This window comes from Neodiprion pinetum, chromosome 1, assembly GCF_021155775.2.
Source record: "Neodiprion pinetum isolate iyNeoPine1 chromosome 1, iyNeoPine1.2, whole genome shotgun sequence".
In the NCBI taxonomy this organism is placed as follows: domain Eukaryota; kingdom Metazoa; phylum Arthropoda; class Insecta; order Hymenoptera; family Diprionidae; genus Neodiprion; species Neodiprion pinetum.
This window is the reverse complement of record NC_060232.1, coordinates 29100358-29118569: the sequence shown is the minus strand read 5'-3', so window position 1 is coordinate 29118569 and position 18212 is coordinate 29100358. Positions and strand designations below refer to the sequence as shown.

Genomic DNA, 18212 nt, shown 5'->3' with positions numbered 1-18212 from the left:
ACACTAGATCTAAAATAACCCTTCAGGTGCCGTTGTCTCTTTCTCATACGGCTTCTATCTCCGTATTTCACGCAATTCATTTCTCATCATAAGTTGCTATAATTAGGATGACTGAGATTGATCATCCAAGCTGCAGCCATTGGTAGTTCCAAGTCACGTTCATCAGCGCGGTCTTCGAAACCCAGAGTCGTGTAAGCACTGACTTGCCAATCTCTAAATGTAGCATGATTCTTACTCGATCTCGACTGATCTTCTCATTTCGTTCCGTAAACTGATGGCGTAGTTTGATTGTGGAGTTTGCTCAAATCGGCCAGCCTTTCGTGTCCAGGACTTGTACTCTCTGATATCGAGGAATTACTACCCGGGGTAGTAGTCGTGTTCAAAGATACTGCATCGTGTTTCGTTTGTTTCTCTTTTATCGCCGAGAAAAGACGCGTTCGTCTGAATATTTCGTTGAAAATACTGTTCGACATTTGAAAGTCTCGGCAATCCCTTGGCTCCCGTGAAACTACCCATGATCCTTCTATAGTGTCGATACCTTGGCAAACCTTGCATGCCCCTATATTTGCGAACAAATAACAATAACGATATTTATCCAATCAGTCCCTCGCCGATCACAGCGCAGGATCGACGACTTACCGACAAAGACAGCGAGCGTTTTGGTGTGATTATCTGTTGCTAACAGAGTGAAAGGACCTCCCAGTTTGAAAGGTGCAAAACCAGTCACGTTCCAAGTTACGTTCAGAAGGCCTTCAGAGACCGATGGTGGCGTAAGATGGTCAAGAGAGGCTTTCACGCTGTGATTCGTCACTTCCATGTCAATTCGAACGCCCGCTCTCGTGGTCACCCAGGACCCTGTCAGTCTGCAGGGTAAGCCTAACAAAGTATAATTGAAAATTAATCGTTCCAATGTTATTCCGGAGATTGAAACGATGTTAACAAACCTTCCTTTTGCTCATCTTTTGGATTTTCTAACTTCAATTCTTCCAGTTCGTCTATGATTTCACTGAGTATCTGGCTAGCGACTGCCTTCGTCTCATTTGTTTTCAACGTTACGTTTGCTGGCTCTGGAGTGCAGGGTTTGGGGCTGAATGAAGCCAGAGATGACGCGGCAGGCAATGTGACGTTACTCACGCCATTAACAACGTTACTATTGCTGTTATTTTTTGGATCGTTCAAATGTGACGGAGTCGACGCCGCAGACGTGCGGGCGTCTAATTTCGTGGAACTGGTATCTCTACTTATATCCTTTTCAGCAGTGCCATTTTTTGGTACAACTTCCCGAGATGCTGCTGCTTCAATTTGATCCAGACCTTGAATGTCCTCAACTCCATCGTGGTAACTTAAATACGCAACCTCCGGAGCTGGTCTAACGCTTCGAAGTCTAGAAGACGCCGCATTGGTGCCAACCGACACAGGTGTCATCCTCAACTTCGGCACTGGTGCTACGGATGTACTTGCGCCAAGAGTCGCCAAACCAGAAGTGAAAGTCACAGAATCAGTACTGGACCTGCTGGATCTCGAGCCGGTGGAAGCAGCAAACTGTTCACCTGATAACGTCCACGTGGAAAAGGTCAAAAAAACTGTAAGTAATGAACGTTGACTGATCGAATAACAAGAAAATTACCTTCGGCGAAGTTTGGCTGCGGCAATTGAGACAACGCGTCACTATCGAGGATCTCAAGTTGACCGGAAGCAGGTAACTGCGCATTGCTCATAAACGGAATTGGATTCACCGTTGTTATAAGAAAATTTTTGTTGAGCATCCCCTGCTCGTCCGACGAGAATTGTTTCGCTATCGGTTGTGCCACTCCTGAAGGATCTGCTGAAGGGTTACTTAGCGGATGATACGGGATCTGTAACGCCCCAACCGGCATCTGCACTCCCTTATTAGAAATATAATTATAATTGGCCAAGTACTGAGGCATTCTCTCGTTCTCTGCGACACCGTTCACCTGCAGTGACCCATAAGTGCTGTCTACATACTCCATGGAGTTCAGTGGTTCTTCTATAACTTTCACGGATTTTTGGCCATTTCCTTTGGACCTTTCGATGTCCTCTGAGGACATTTTATCATCCGAAGAACCGTCGTAATCTTGACGAAGAAGATTGTCGTCCGGCACCTCCCGAATCGATCTACTTCGTCCTCCCGCTAAGTCCTTCGCAGCCTCGTCCAGTTTAGTAGGAGATCCGATAGCTACTGGCGAATCGTTGTCATTGTCGTTATAGTATTCAGAATATTCGACACCCTGATCACCCGGCTTTTTTTTAGTCGGGTCGCGAGTTGTCGTTAGCATAAGTTGGGCGATCATACCGCTCCTGGGAACGACGCCTCTCCCATTACCAGTTTGTCGTGAAACCGCGGTGTTTGTATATTTTCCGTGTACAGACCCAGAGTTCATTAGTTCTTCGACAGTCTTCCAATCTTCATTGTTAACCGAGTGGAGATTATCCCCTGCCGTTCTACGAAAGTTTTTCGTCTTCTTCCCTATCCGATGGCCCCTTCTTATTCGACGAGTAAGTGACTGGTGCAAACTACTTTTCTTTCCGAATCCGCTACGTTCCCCCTCGTTTATAAGCTTGCTATTCTTCTTTAAACGCATCGTCTTTGAGGATTCTTTCTAGATGAATTGAGTATTTTTACATCGAAGCAAATCGAACCAAGAAAAAGACTCCACTTTTGGAGAAGTGAAAAAGAGTCATTCTATTTTTTCAAATAACGAACAACAGCAATGAAATGTGTTCTCGCACCTACTTTTGAACCGTTCCTTTTCAAACGATGGTTCGGGTGCCGGTGTTTCCGATCCCCATTCCGGTGTCTCATGCGCTTTCGGTGTTCCCGGTCCCTGCGCTTTTTCTGATCCTTACTCCTTGCGGTCGTGCTTCTTGAGACTTGGTGTTGTTGACGACCGCCCTCCAACGAGGTCAAGTGCTTAATAGTATCCTGCATCTCCTTCGAGTCGAGAGCTTCTTGTGCTAGTTTCTCAGCGAGGTACTTCGCGGAGGAATGCGCCCCGGGAACAAACGTTTTATGGACACTTTTTCCGTCCAACACTCTCCGCGTGGCGCAATGACGCCGCTTACGTTTGATATTCCGGTTCGTCCGGACGAAGTCCCCGTTGATATCCGACATCTTCGAGCCCGATCGCCGATACGAAACACCCGAGCTATCCTCGTCGTTTGCCCAGAAGGATGACACTTGTTGAGTTGCAGGCATCGGTGCGGGGTTTGGAGTAAGCGCTGTAAAGCGCGACAACTCTTTTACGGCTTCGACGTTGATCAAGCTGACAAATAGCGGGATGATTAGGTAGAATCTGCGTGGAAAAAAAATACGAGCACCGAGGTTAAGACAAGGAATTGCTGAGGAACGTGAAGGTCGCTCGAATTTCCATAAAGTGTAATTGCCTGATCAAAAGCAGCTGCATTCCTCCAGGAGGTGAGATGACCGGACGAGGAGTCGCGAGGCCATGAGTCCTTGGACAACCCCCCAGGAGAGCACTTACTCTTGATCCAGAGGAAGGATGGAAGAAATTTCTGAAACGTTTAGTAAAGTGACAATCGCAGCCGGTTCCTCTACTCGCCCTCGCAGAAAGTGATCGGATAATATTGTCCGGGTATCAGAAGATGAATCGAGTCGCAGCGGCTGACGAGTGTCATCCTTTTTTTCGTGAAAAATTTACCAAAATGTCATCGGGTCAATCGGTTCCGTGTCGCTTCGCTCTTGTCTCGTCCCTCCCTTGTCTCTCCTCCTAAGTTCAGAGTAGTGTCATGAATTTCCGAAAAGAAAACAAAAAAAAGGTGTAAAGGAACGAGGTTGACCTCGAATCGACTTTTCGTTTAATCAAAGGCGAGAGGGGTTGAACTTCGTGAAAACTTGGTGCTCGGTGGGAATTTTCACACCTGATAAGCGAGGTGAAAATGAAAGCAGAATGCCCGAGTATCTTCGTGTACCACTCATCGATTCCCGTGTAGATCCGGTCGGTCTCGAGTCTGCAGGCGCGATTAATTCGGGCGGTGCAGCGTTTAGCTTATCGCGAACACCGAGTAGTAGCATATACCTTTTCAGTTGCGATCAAAGCGTCTTGGCTCGAAGCCAAACACGCAGCGTCGGCCTCAATTAGTTAGATATTACATTTAAATATCCTACAAGCTTATACAGCGCATTAATAACGAGAAATCAAACGGCTACGTACTCGCATGGACGAGTTCCGACAATCTGTCTGCGGTTTTCGGGCCGATTTTTTGAGAACGATCCGCTGTTTCTTAGCCGCGCTCTTCGCGGCCCCCTTCCATCGTGACTCCTGTTAGTCTCATCACCAATTAGCGATTCGCTAACGGTGTTGAGAAATAGACTCAAGTCGAGACGCTCGCGGTGCAGACCGAGTTGCAAAAGCTGAGCCGGAAACATCCCGTTGGTGCAAAAAGTTTGAGTGGCTCGAACAGTTGGATGGACAGTTGGTAGCAGACCTGCACGATTGGAGGGGGTATAAAAGGAGAATAAGGCCGATTCGCGAAAGACGGCGTAAGGATAATGTCCACGTTTGTTGCTCCAAGAACAGGTCGGATTGCCGCTCAATAATGAACGATTTGCCGTTTGCCGATCTGTAACCTACCTTACCCGCATTATTCTCAAGTCGAACTTCGAGCTTTTCGACGTTGCGAGACGGCCGCCCGCGCAGAAAAGGAACTCGACGCTAGAACCTCTCCGAAGACGCGATGAACGGAAATAGATTCTCGATCGTCTATACTATATAAACTACCGGCTAGCCAGTAGCCGAAGTCCCAACGTACGAATGCAAGCCTCTTGCATGTAGGCCTATACGTCCCGATGCGCGGACGGCCTGTAAATCGATACGTTTTCGCACGGAACTATGTTCGCCAACTTCGTTCCCGAGTGCCGGATTCGGCATTTCTTAATAAATTACGTTCTTGCCAGTTATTCACGGACGCCTCGTTCAATTTACCGAGATAAAGTACGAGGACTAAAATCTTTACAATATAAAACGAGCTACAGTATATCATATACCTATAATCTATATTTAGTCTGGTTTTCAAAAGATATATATTGAGGTAGTGTCAGAACATTCGCGGATTCTATTTTAAAATCAGTTTTACAAATTCTTTATGGAGAATATTTTTTTAAGTATTGTTCATTTTACAACGCGGTTATCAGGCTCGCGTAGATCACCCGAAGACATTAAGATGCGAGGATTTTTTCTTTTTTCTTTTTATCTATGTGCGGATGGTCACTTTGATTCCGAGAATCGCTACGCCGCGTGTTAGCGAACAACTCCCACTGATTGATACAGATGACAATAGTTTAATCGTAATCATAGGACAAAAAAATTCTTGAAGAGTCAACTCGAGTCGATTCGCATGAATTCTGCGAGACGGCGTATAGTTTCGTAAATAAAAATAAATGGCTCGTGGTCAAATTGACGGGCGACTATTTGTTTGAGTGGCTCTAAACAGTTTAAACAACTCGAGATTTCACGCCATTACATTTATATAAGAGTTACGCGTTATAGTCGATATAAAATTGCACAACCTTGTCGACGGGGAAAAACACCGAAAAAATCATCATTTCTTTGTCGCCGTGCGAAGGCTTGATTCCGAATGATGAGCGGACAGGAAATGGCAAGGAAGAAATTGGGAGCCTGGAGACGTGCAGTTCGACGTTGCTAGGCTTTAATTAATAGTAAGTTTGATGACGGTGCACGTCGAGCGGGCAAGAGACGGAGGCGTCGCGACGCCTTGCTTCTGGCGTTGGTAGCAGTCTCGAGATAGCCTTCGACCGGCCCTCCGCCACCTCGATTTATTCGGGTATTCTGCCAAAGTGACGAGCAGCCAGTGATTTTAATTAGAAAGATCTTTAAAGTCGATCGATCGTTTTCACCTCTCAACATCGATACCTTTGCCTAGTTGTACGCAATTTGTATTAATTTTATTAGAGGTGAGTTAACCCCTCGATAACCATCAGACGTCACTATTCTAATTTTATGCTCGTGTTGTGCAAGTGTCGAACGAGTACAATTCAGCGTATAATTAATTTTGCGATTCCGCAAAGCGCTGGCTTGTGCATCCGGGTTTAAATTTTGTGATAATACATCGGATTTTCTAAATCATCGCGGTGTTGTTGTGCTTTGCGATCATCGCGACGCTAATACATATGCGTTGAAAACTACGAATCTGTGCCTGTGAATTTCTCCGTAACGAATAATCAGTTGGCGATAAATCGTATTGAAAAAGGGGCAGACACGATACGGTCGCAAACTAAATCTGTTTAGAAACATTGTATGTATCCGCGATGTTTCGAATGCATGAGTGATGTTATTGCCAAATATTTTTGCAAAGTGAATCACGTTGTTTAAGATTAGCCGCTGCAAGAATTTGCCATGATGAATGGGCGCCAAATATCACCGGAGCAAAGACCATTTTATAAACCTGCGAACGAAGCTGCAGGCATTCTTTTCTCCTACCGTTTTCCCTTACCGTGCATACATTATTGTCTAATAGAAACTTACAAAACCTGAACAAGTAACGACTGAAAATGTGTAGCCGGTCATTCGAGACGACTTATTTTTAAAATATCCCCTTAATCCCCGCGAGAAATTTGGCTCGTAAATGATGGTCACGAGTCCGATAAATTACGCGATTTACGCATCGAGGTATGCTCACCGCGCGTATACACAAATATAATCGGGCAGTAGATAGTTTGCTTAAGGTCAGTAGGCTCGTTTTGTTTTTGCCCAAGAATTTTGGCGGGCTGTTCTAATATCATCTTTCAGTGTCAGCCAGTCAGCAGCTCGTGGATACGTGCAATAATATGAACGCGGAACCAAAATGGCGTTGGTTGTGACAGCGGTGGTCAGGGCGAGCTCGTTTCTTTGAACCTTGATCGCCGCGGCCGAAACTGACAGCGGAAGTGGCCCATTTATTTACGAAATGCAAGAAAATGAGGCCAGATAACCGACCGTTGCGACTGGCTCGCCAGTTCTCAAAAGATTTGCTCGCGCGTGCCGGAAATAGAATCTGCCGGCTCGTGTTGCCGTTATAGTAAAGGTGAATATATCTGCGATAAATAATGAAACCCTACTTTCGAGTGATCGGTGGCTTTTCAAATATTTCCAAACTTGTTATTAAGCGTAAATTTTGTAACACACAGGACGCGGGTACCGCACGCCGGCCACTTCTTGCGGTCGCAATTCGTGCTAGAAATGCAAATGTATTAAATTCAACTGCTACGATACTCGCCAGCGGTATTTATTTAAAAAACACCGAGCAGTTTGTGTTGTTCGAGTAGTAAACTGGGCTATTTTTTTTCCCGTTTGTTTATTATATCCTTTTTGTATTGAGCGTTTCTCGTTAAAATCCAAGGCACGAATCTCTCTAGCAACCTGTTAAGTAGACGCGGAACGCCGGTCGGATCGGTTGATCAAGTTATTTGTCAGTATTTCCAATTGTCTACCGGCTATTTATCTTCTCTCGCCCTCAGAGGCGGGGACAAATTACTCCTCGCGAATTGCTTTTAGCAGCTCGTTCAAAATCGGGATTCCCCCGATCGAGAATAAGCTCGAGTGAAACGCTGTTATCCGAGTTTCCAATCCTCCTGGCGCACGGCGACAAGAAGAAGAACCCCGCGATAACCGACTGCTGAAACACGCGGACCAGGAAACGAGCTTTCAAAAGCTCAAGCACTTGCCAAACTGTCTGTTGAGATGGCAGCAGCGACGCTTTCGCGTTTCTACATGCATACCAGCCGTCAGACACAGCGTGTAAAAAGTTGTTTACCCTCCGAGGTAACGGGATTTTACCAGTTGCATGGTTGAGGGAAATGTAGCTTTTTGCAGGTCGGTGTATCTCGTATAGGAATTGGTGCAATCGATTCGGCGCGCGAATCTTCCTCAAATCAAACAAATGAGAAATATTTATTTTTTGACAAAGATTTATGAGAATGAAAAAACAGATCGCTGTAACAAACTTGTCGCCAATATACTTTACCGTGTGCTGCAGGACGATGCCGTAAAATTCAACACCCGTCATGGCTTTCACCAGTTCCTTCATAAGTTCCTCCTCCAAGAAGAAAAAAGGTAATAAAATAGAAATTGTGTTTCACGCAAAACTTTAGACAAGTTTTTACTCATTAAAAATTCTTTCATCTTTATTAATTCTCTCCTAACAATTCAATTTATTTGAATCAAACGTTGAATCAGCTGCAACGCTTTTAAAAGTAGCTGTAATTTCTACTTGTTCAGGGGAAATTTTTATAAAATATAATTAATATGAATGATAACAGCTACACGAATTTGGTAGATCAATTTTTAAGGTAAATAAGTGCTCGATTATACTCTGGTGAAAATTTTTCTTCGAATAATTTTCAATTACGGTTCAGTTTTGAAAGAATAAGATACATGCAACACCATTACCGATACCCAGCAGTTGTAAATCACGAGAAACAATCGGTATTTTTGTTCAAACAAGGGTTTGGCATTATTACTAGCTTGACGTTGATATATTACTGGGTTCAAAATAACAATTTTGGCAATACCTCAGTGAATACCTGGGTAATAATAATGTCTGAGAATAATGAGAAATTTGTTTACCACCGTTGTTACAACTTGGACCGAAATTTCTCTGTTTTAGAATTTTCGGCCGAACTGAACCGGATATTGGTGGGGGGGAGTACGAAGGCTGAAGAATCAATCACGACTGAAATCATTCGAAGCTCATTTGAGGTGAGTCTGATTCTCGACAAATTTGCCCATTCATAATTCCATCTACAATTCGTATAAATACCAAGTCTCGCTCGGAGAGCGAAAAAAGTACGAAATACGCATCAATTAAGGATAAGCTGCGTGTGAAAACGGTTGGGAAAGCTGAAACAGCTGAAAGAATCATACACACAGGTACATATGTACTTGTACAGCGATAGAAATTCGCAGACAATTCGGAATCCCGAATATCGCACGGCGACTAATCGAAGAGCGGAATAATCCGTGTAGAACAAGACACAACTGACCAAACACTCGCGTTACATCACCGAGAAACTCGCAACGAACGATCGGCTCGGTTCCTCAGGCCGAGCTCAGATGGTCCAAAGGCTGCAGAGCTGGTCTATCGTTTGCGAGTATGAGCTGCGAACGTCTAAATTAAACCAAAACCAACGGCGTCTCGGAGTTAAGCAGATTCTGGTGCGTTGCCAAAGCGTCAAGTAAACCGGGGACTCACCGCCATCCCAATCACTCCCGCAATGCTCGGCCGTATACCACACGCTGCGCATTCTTGTCCGAGGGATTTTTTATACCCGGTTATATTAGCAATAGGCATTCGACTAGCAATTTCCGGATTCTCAATTCCGTTGTGATTTACTGCCTCCGGGTCACTCAATTCTCTCTATTCTCCCTTCTTCTCTCCTCTCTACGTAATTATAGTTTCTTGGAAGCGTCGAGGAGTCCACCAGACGCCGAACGCATTGCAGAAAAGCTTTCAAACGACGCATAACGATTTGACACGCTCCGAAACCAGATTCGGCATGATTATTTTATATGCTATTGCCTTGGTCTTATCCTCTGCCAAGTCTTGTGTAATTTCTTTCGTTCAAAAAAGGCTTGGATAAAATCTGATAAATTTACCAGGATACAGGCATCGGTTGCTCGATTCAGTTCATTTATTTCAATAACAATACGATTAAATATCGCGTAAGCACTACGTTCAAATAATTGAGGCTTTCTGAACTCCGATAATATTCACCTCTTACATTACTTAAATTTACAAATTACATGTGGAATCAAGCAAAACAGTTAAGAGGAACACATGAACGTATTCACTTTCAAACCAATTTTTTCTCTCGTTGCACAACTGATCTCTTCAACCTGAAAATTCGGGCTACACTTTGCAGACGGCACTGGCACGACAAGTTAAGGTTTTTGTTTCGCGTAACGTCGATCAAATTTAGAACAATAAACGCGAAATCGGGCGAAACCAACGTCGAGACGTTGGGCCAGTCGTTATTTTCCGCAACCAAAACCGAGCGTATAAATTATGAACAGCGCCGAAAGATTAACTTGAACAAGACTTTAAGCTCTGGCAGTCCGTCAAAATTACCCGCAAACGTGCCAATAGACCGCGAGGCGTAAAATTAATAGCTTACTAAATCACACGAAACGATTTTGCGTTGCATTGTAATCGGTTTTTAAACATCGTTGTCAATTCGTCACTATCCGTCATTTGTCATTCAATCATCACATCCTTGCCGCTAATTATCATTATTCAACCCAATTCCAGTGGCGAAGTCAGACGGCCTCAAGAATTGGTGGAGAAGACGCACTCAACTGTGCGAGAAAATCGGATATTCATCCTATCGAATGGAAAATTGATTGTGAAAAGTTAATTCGAGTATTTACCACCTGGTGACGAGCAAATAACAGCTCTACCTTGACCTGGAAATGACTCATATAAAACGCTTTGTCTAATGAATGTATTTGGCAAAACTTTAGAGGCAATAATCGGTTAGATATCGCTGTACTTACGAGCGGCATACTTGAATCACTTGGCACGATTTGCACGCTAGCTTTGGAAAGAAAATCGAGGAAAATCGAGCGGCTCGTTTCGTTCATCAACGTTATAGCTCAGCTAGTTCGTGTCTCTTCTCTGCCAACTATTATTTGGCCATACATTTTACGATCATACCGGAGAAAAATTATTATCCAAGGATATAACAGCGACGAGTGACAAAGTGGCGGATAAATTTTCTTGCGGTATTATTATTGAAACGATACCAGCGCTTCTTCTTGAATTACGTGAGAGACAATTTACACGGGACGCGCACTTCCTGCATACCTCGACTTACGTGCCGTGTAAACAAACTCTCTGCGAATCCTCCAGATTTCAGTCACTTATATACCCCGCAGTAACTTTATTTTTATACTCAGTCATCGATTTCGTATATCTTTCAGCAATTTACTAGCTATTTCATAAAATAAGACTATCAAACCAGAACCGCTTCGTTCATCTCGTTGGTAACGAGCGAAATCAATTTGCGAATAAAAAATTACGAGGCATGTGAATTCGCAAAGACGAAACAATTAATTATAACGATATTTATGAAAGTTTGGAATATCGCGCAATCGCTCGAAGTAGCAACACTTCACATTATGAACTTCAGGCGGAACGATTATCTCCGTGTCGATAAATCAAGCTACCGTAAATGTCACAGAGGATAGACATGGTCGTCGACATGATTCCACATCAATCATCGTGCGCAAATCGTCGAGACTCGTGGATGATGGGCAGACAAAGGTGACATCCAACGTCACCGCAGATCTACGAGTACCAAACTATTTTTAACACCGACTTTGAAGCTTTAATCTCGGATGCAACATTTCTCCGAAACACTCGGTTGTCTGGACTGTTCAGACGAAGGCGAGTTCGCTATACAACCGAAGAATCACACTACAGGGATGATATATTTTTGAAAATCAAAAATACCCGTGACCTTCCATCAATTATTATATTTCGCAACGTCAGCCGCTCGCGAAGCATCCTTGAAGCGATTAAAATTCTCCTTGACTTTGAGGAAAAAGTGGTTCAAGTGTGACGAAAAAATTTTCCTCACTCGAATCCTTCCCCTATATCGCGATTTCAAATTTATCCTCGGAGCGGAGATTCTTCGACGAGGAAGATCTTCGAGTTTGGTGCTGTTTCGTCGTTGGCAAAGGGCGCGGGTGTCGTCCAGGCGATAAACCGCTTTGCGTACCACGGTGGTCCACGATTCTAGAGATGCGTATAGGTATCGGAGAAGTGAACGCAGCAGCGCGGTGGTCTATTTCTGTTCGAGGGGAGCGCGCTGAGAGAACGACTCTGAAGAATCACGAGGCGAACGTACGGCGAACGCCAAGCCACGGACCACTTCTCTCCCGTAGAAGTGAGTAGCAGTCGGGAAGTGACCGCGTCGAGTAATATACACCTTTTTTAACCACACACTAGCCTCGTGTAGAACACATGTAACCTTTGGACGGCACGGTGGCAAATAAAAGAAGAATCGCTCTCGCGTGTATATTGCACAATACGCAGGCTTTAAATAAGGGATATAACATCGTGGGGGCTGATTTGGTAATGAAGATTTCAACGATCTACGAGACCTAGCCAAGGTGTGCGAGGTCGGATCAACCCTGAAAACACGACGGTAAAAATACGAGGAGGACGCACGACGCCGAAAAAACGAAAACGAAAGAAAAGAAAGAAATTACACCACGTATTTATTGATATAAGTAGATTCGTGGACGGGAAAAATCATGCATCATGCAAACGCATTTAATCGACGTATCGGACAGTAAGGAAAAACGGTAACGGCGTTGGTATGTAATCAGAGAAGAAAGCATTTAACGAGAAGGAATAAATTTGAGACATTTAACCGAATTATTTTCGGACTTGCGTGTGTATTGTGAAGAGAATTTTTTATCATACTTGGATGTATGCGTAACGGGACCCTCGCATGATATACGATTGATGGAATATGAACGACGTATCGCTAATCGCTTTTCAAGCGGTTCGTAATACCAACTGAAAAATCCTAGAGGTAATAAAAATACTTCCACTTGAAAGTTTCTCATAAAATAAATTGGATTTGACCGCTGCTAAGAGTGCCGAATGTAAATCAGCGGCCAACAACTGTTCCGGTTCGAATGTCACGCGATTCAGCATCCGTTGTTAAGACGGGGATTACAAATAAAAATACGAATCAAAGCAAGCTGGACAAGCAGGACTATAACAAGCACGACAACCAATTCGAAAACAAAACAGTGGGGAAAGTGATTTTAAACACACCAAAAGCTAAGAGAGTAAATTTATTCAAGAAAGTGAATTATTCCGATTTATTTCAGTGCATCGAGCGTGGATTTGTAGTGGAATCCTGTGAAAATAAGAGACTGTAATATTTGTTACGAGTGAACATTTTTTTTTGTTGTTTTTTTTTTTTAGCAACGATGTGTATAATTTTTTTTGAATGTTCAAAGTGTCTACGAACGGGATACGATAGCTAAAGTGAAGAAGGTGGTTCGATTTAAATATAGAGTGCAGTGTTTATAATGGCGCAGTGGTTTAAATCTGAAGGAGCCCTTTCGAAGGAGGTTCAAAGATTATACTTGTTCGCATGTGACGAAGAAATTATCTGCAAGGTTTCTGAACTTTGCTGCTTGGTACCCGTCTAGAGGAGGATCATTAACTGGTTTATTCATAGAACGAAACCTGTGACAAGAAGGTGAATGACTAGAATTAAACTTAGCCTAGTCAGAAGCCCGTGGCTCGGCTCATGAGTGTGATGGACAGTTGTTAGCGGACCGATGTCAGTCAGACGAAACTAGCGAGGAAAAAAACCAGGGAGAGAGAAGGAAAGAGTAAGCTCTAGAAAATCGGCGCCTTCGACAAGGGGACAATGTCCTTCTGTAGGATCACCGGGAGGAGCAGAGGCCTTCCCAAGCCCAACTATTTCCCTCTGCTACCACCGATCAGTCCAGCGGCAGCGAAACGCTGGTGTCGAATAACCGGCAAGTCCTACGGGTTACCGACCCATCACTACATTCCCGTCCTGCTCGGTGTTCACACTCCCGGCAAAAATAAATGCAGAATAACCACCGCTTCCGGATTAGGACCGCATCATTTCACCGACGGTGTTATCGTCGGAGAGAAGAAGAAGCACGTCGTGCTTCAGGACTATCGATACGTCTTCCCGGTCCTAGACACAGATAATGCCCAGCAAAAAGTCCTGAGGGATCTTCTAGACACGAAGCAACCTTCGCCGGAGGAAGATGGCGGCAGGTTTGTTTATACCGTGGAGGAACGGAGATGCAGTCTCGTTTTTCCAGCTCGTCTTGAGGCGGCGGTCAGAGACGGAGATGTACGCGATGTGATGTTATCGCGAGACTGTGACACGGTCCTCCTGCGATTGCGACAAGGGAAGAACGTATCCGTCGACTTTCGAGACCTGGACAACTTCGAGAACCTCTACGACGGTATGGGACCGCGGGAGGATGTCGTCAAAGAACGTGAAAAACTGGAGGCTGAAGCTAGAAAACGCAAGAAAAAACGACAGGCGGGTCTCAACTATGCGAAAAAAATATTTGAGGACAAGGAGAGGGTCGCCGATGAAGAAGAGCTGAAACGGGTCAAGCAAGTCAAGCTCAAAAGCGTCAAGGAAGATGTAAAGGAAGAAACTCAGGACTGGAAGCACGTGAACTTGGATAACACTGCGACCAACGGAGCCTCGCTGATCGCGGCGTCTGGTGACTGGCGAGACCTGGTCAAACCGTTGATGGAAAACTGGGATTGGAATAATTTCGAGAGAGATGCAGCGCTGGTCAACGGACTTCCTGTCGTCGACAGAATGCCCCAACCCATCAGAACTGATCCAAAGTTTGTGGACCTCGAAAACACGCCGACCGGGTTGATCGGTTCACCAATTTTCGAAGAAGCTGGTGGACTGGAAGCCGTTGCAGTGGTCGCGCCCTTTACCCCGCTGAACGCCGAGCCCAATCCAGAGCTTCAGATCGCCTTGACGAGCATTCCACCGCAGGACCTCGAACTAACATCCGACGTGACCGCCAAGTTCAACGCTGTTGGCAGGCAGGCGGTCGAGACGCTTCCCAAGGTCGACGAAATCCCCGAGCTTGTTCAGAAGATGAAATCGGGAGTTAAAACAAAAATGCACAAAGTTTCGGGTCTGAAACTCGACATTGAATCTGCGCAGAGATTCATCCCTGGACAGACGCTCCAAACACCCACGGGTCCAGTATTCGTTCCTGGACAAACGGTTCGCACTCCCCACGGCCCAGCATTCGTTCCTGGCTTCACGGTGAACACGCCAGACGGCCCCCTTCTTATTCCTGGCCAAATCGTCAATGCGGTAGAATCAAATAATAAAAAAACGCCGATGTTCGTCGCCGGTCAAACGTTACCAACCAAAAATGGTCTCCAGTTTGTCCAGGGACAGAACATGCACACTGCTGACGGGGCAAGGTTTGTTCAAGGTCAAACTGTTTTGACCGACGCCGGGCCGAAGTTCGTCGCTGGACAAGTAACGGAAGGATTCGAATTCCTTCCTGGACAAACCATCATAACGGAGGATGGTACCCCGTGCTTTATGCCGGGACAAACCATGACCAATGAGGAAGGTGAACAGCTCTTCATACCAGGACAAAGTGTGCAACGGGGCGAAGCTTGGGAATTTGTACCAGGTCAAAGCGTCAAGACACCGTCTGGTGAGGTAGCATTTGTGCCTGGTAAAACGATGCTCACATCAGAAGGACCCAGCTTTGTACCAGGTCAAAATGTGATTGCCAGTAACGGAGAGACTCACTTCGTTCCCGGCGTCACCGTCGAGTCGGAGAATGGGCCGAAATTCGTTGCAGGCACGACGTTGAACACGCCTGAGGGGCGAAAATTCGTCGAAGGACAGTTCGTGGAAACGCCCGAGGGAGAGAAGAGATTCATGCCAGGGTTAACAACGATATTGGAGGGAAACGAAGCGTTCGAATTCGCGGCAGCGAGAAACCTCAACGATGTGGTATTCCTCGAAGCCGGCCCAATCGGCATACCGATAGATCCGAAAACTGCGAACGCATTATCACTCTCCGGTCAGCCAGATGAGGTATTCGGTCACATGGTGCAGACCGAAAAGGGGGTAGAGTTTTTCCCTGAGTGTGTGAAAAGCTTACCTCCCGGAGGAAAAAAGGTAGTCCCGGGTCAACTGGTTCGCGGAGGGAAAGGCGGACCGAGGTTCGTTCCCGGAATGATGACGGACGACGGATTCGTACCGGGGCAAGTAGTAATGACGGAAATGGGAGAGCAATTTGTGCCTGGCCAAGTGGTGGACACTACCGAAGGGCCGAAATTCGTTCCCGGACAAGTGGTGGAGACGCGATCCGGGCCGAAATTTGTGCCCGGTCAGACCATCGAGACTGCGGACGGGCCCCGCTTCGTGCCGGGACAAATCGTCGAGACTAAGGCAGGACCCACTTTCATCCCAGGCCAGGTGATATCCACGGAAGACGAGGGGTCCAGATTCGTTCCCGGGCAAGTGGTCGACACTCCGGACGGGCCTCGATTCGTTCCAGGTCGTGTCGTCGAGGCTGGAGACCGCGGAGTGACCTTTGTGCCGGGTCAAATTGTCCAGACGGAAGAAGGTCCGCGATTTGTCGCGCCGGATTTGACGGACACCGCTGAAGGAGGGCTCGAGTTTTCTGTCCAAGGTTTCGAAGTGACTCCGGAAGAACTACGGCTGCTCAGACCGCGGCATCATTTCAGCTATGACACCGCTGCTAGGGGGCACCAAGGCGAAATGAGTATTGACGCGAGGATGCTGAGACAGCTGTCGGAAGCTGGGATGTCCGTTGGCCGACAGGTACCGACGGAATTGCCTGCCGTTAACGTCGACGTCGACCCGAGATCCGTGGCGCTTGAACACGCCTTGGATGTCGTAGAGAAGCTCGGACTGCAGGGCAACGCAGCTGTGAAAATGGCACAGATCGTCTCGACGGTCGCTCGGCTGGCCAGTAACATAATTGAAAAAAATGTGTCGGAAAAAATGACTAATGGGAAATCCTCGCCAACGGGTATCAGGCCGTTTACAAATGGGGAAGGTAAACACGAGAATGGCGACCAGACCGATGAAGTTTTTCATGCGGCGCTCAGGGCGGCTGTAATGGCTGCAGCTTTGGCAATCTCTGGACAGGATTCAACGGACGAAGCAGACCAGCAGAATTACGTTTTTTCGGCAATAAGCGAGTCGTTCAACGTACTACTGAGACAAAATTCGTTAAACTTTGAAAACGCGGTGGAAGAGGTGCACAAAATACTGCTGGTACCCCAGAATCGCAGCCTCGTTTGTCACGGCGTCCTTCTCGATTTGTTAAATGCTAGCAGCAATAAGGTGGATATTCTGAAGTCAACGATCGGCGGACAAATTCTTAAGGACGAGGTTGTTCTGGAGAGACTATCGGCCGTACTGGAAGATGAGGATGGCAGTGACTTAGTGGGGGCCGCTTTTAGGGCTGTGACAAAAAATAATCCTGACCTACTCTCGAGGGTGCTACGAAAAGTATCGGAAGACGCGGCCGGTGTGATTACGGAAAAAGAGGCTGTGGAGACGGTGCACAAAGCGATTGTCCACGCGGTACGAGAGTCGAGTGAACTCAAAGTTCGGGAACTTCTGAATGACGACGGTCCCAAGGTCCGTGACTTGATACTGCAGGCAGTCGGCCTCGCCAGAGCACTCGGAATGTCTTCAACTGCTTCGAGCCTTCTGGCAGTGATCTCTGACAATAAATCGACCGAAGCGTTGTCCGGTGACCGAATGACCGTCGACATTTTGAAGCGGCTCACGGTGATGCGACAGCTTGCTGAACAAAGACCACAGTTCAGCAGAGCCCTCGGGGACTTATGCAGCGATCCAGAATTGGCCAGGTCCGACCCTCGACTTCGGGCACTCGTTAGAGAGAGCGCGGCTCTCATGATAGTTCCCGAAGAAGCGCCGCTGCAGTCGTCAGCCGATGTACCAACCGCTCTACTTCATGCCGAGAACAGCTTGGCTATGGAGGAATTCCTCCTGAAGAGAAGCCACAGGCCCTCCGCTATTTTCATGATTCTGAAGCAGGGAATGCAGGCTGTTGTTCCCAGGGAAGCGTCCAGGGCCGTCCTCACTGGACAGGTGTCGTACACCGTCCTCGACGAGGATGGGATCAGCCACTTCGAACCGCTGCACGTATTTTCTGCTCTGCGATTGAGCAGACCGACGGCGCATCGGTTTTCAATGTATTGCTGTCCGGTTGCTCGCGAGGAAGACGGAGACACGGAAATGGTATCGACTGTAACCGGGACCATTTCTGCAACGTCTGCGAGCAGCTTGGAAGGAGTAATGACAAACGGGATCAGGCAGGAAACTAGCGGAGTCAGTCTTTCGAGGTCGGAACAATTCGGAGGGTATTCGGCTAGTAGAGAAAATACCCCTAGCTTCCGAAGACTCAGCAGTCTGCACCCCAACAACAGCTGCGAGTCGGTAATGATGCTAGACAGAATTCGTGCGTAAAATACTTGGAAGTAGCCAATAATGTTGAAAAAAAAGCTTCTCCCACGGCCGTACCATTGGTTCGACTCTTTTTTCACGTCTAGTCTAGTTGAGCACAGTTTTCCCAGACTAAACTCGTTGGTTCTTGTCTCTG

At 46.3% G+C, this 18212-nt stretch overlaps 2 protein-coding genes across 10 annotated transcripts in view; one reads left to right on the top strand and one right to left on the bottom strand.

Annotated features, from left to right (window-relative positions):
• Positions 1-254: 254 nt before the first annotated feature.
• On the bottom strand, positions 255-3133 carry LOC124224814 (uncharacterized). Its single transcript, XM_046637018.1, has 5 exons — positions 2756-3133; positions 1628-2621; positions 945-1550; positions 640-876; positions 255-559 (listed from the first exon to the last, which is right to left on the bottom strand). Exons 1-5 carry the CDS (start codon positions 3131-3133, stop codon positions 255-257), a joined length of 2520 nt encoding a protein of 839 aa, XP_046492974.1.
• Positions 3134-5786: 2653 nt separating this feature from the next.
• Obsc (Obscurin) overlaps positions 5787-18212 on the top strand; it is a 44770-nt gene continuing 32344 nt past the window's right edge. For 4 of the 9 annotated variants that reach the window (XM_069135503.1, XM_069135504.1, XM_069135506.1 and 1 more), the window contains exon 1: positions 12965-18049. In XM_069135503.1, coding sequence (XP_068991604.1) covers positions 13433-18049 — 4617 coding nt within the window. In that variant the 5' untranslated portion in view covers positions 12965-13432. Of the gene's footprint in view, positions 5954-8013; positions 8091-8643; positions 8736-12964; positions 18050-18212 lie in introns of those variants that run through there. The other 5 variants (XM_046615302.2, XM_046615286.2, XM_046615260.2 and 2 more) reach the window with 3 other exon arrangements.

Excerpts from the sequence above, each read along its gene's own strand:
- LOC124224814 (XM_046637018.1), bottom strand. The coding sequence starts at position 3,133 with ATGTCGGATATCAACGGGGACTTCGTCCGGACGAACCGGAATATCAAA. Across the intron at positions 1,551-1,627 it reads GCAGCCAAACTTCGCCGAAG|GTGAACAGTTTGCTGCTTCC; the intron begins GTAATTTTCTTG and ends GGACGTTATCAG. Across the intron at positions 560-639 it reads AACGCTCGCTGTCTTTGTCG|GGGCATGCAAGGTTTGCCAA; the intron begins GTAAGTCGTCGA and ends TCGCAAATATAG.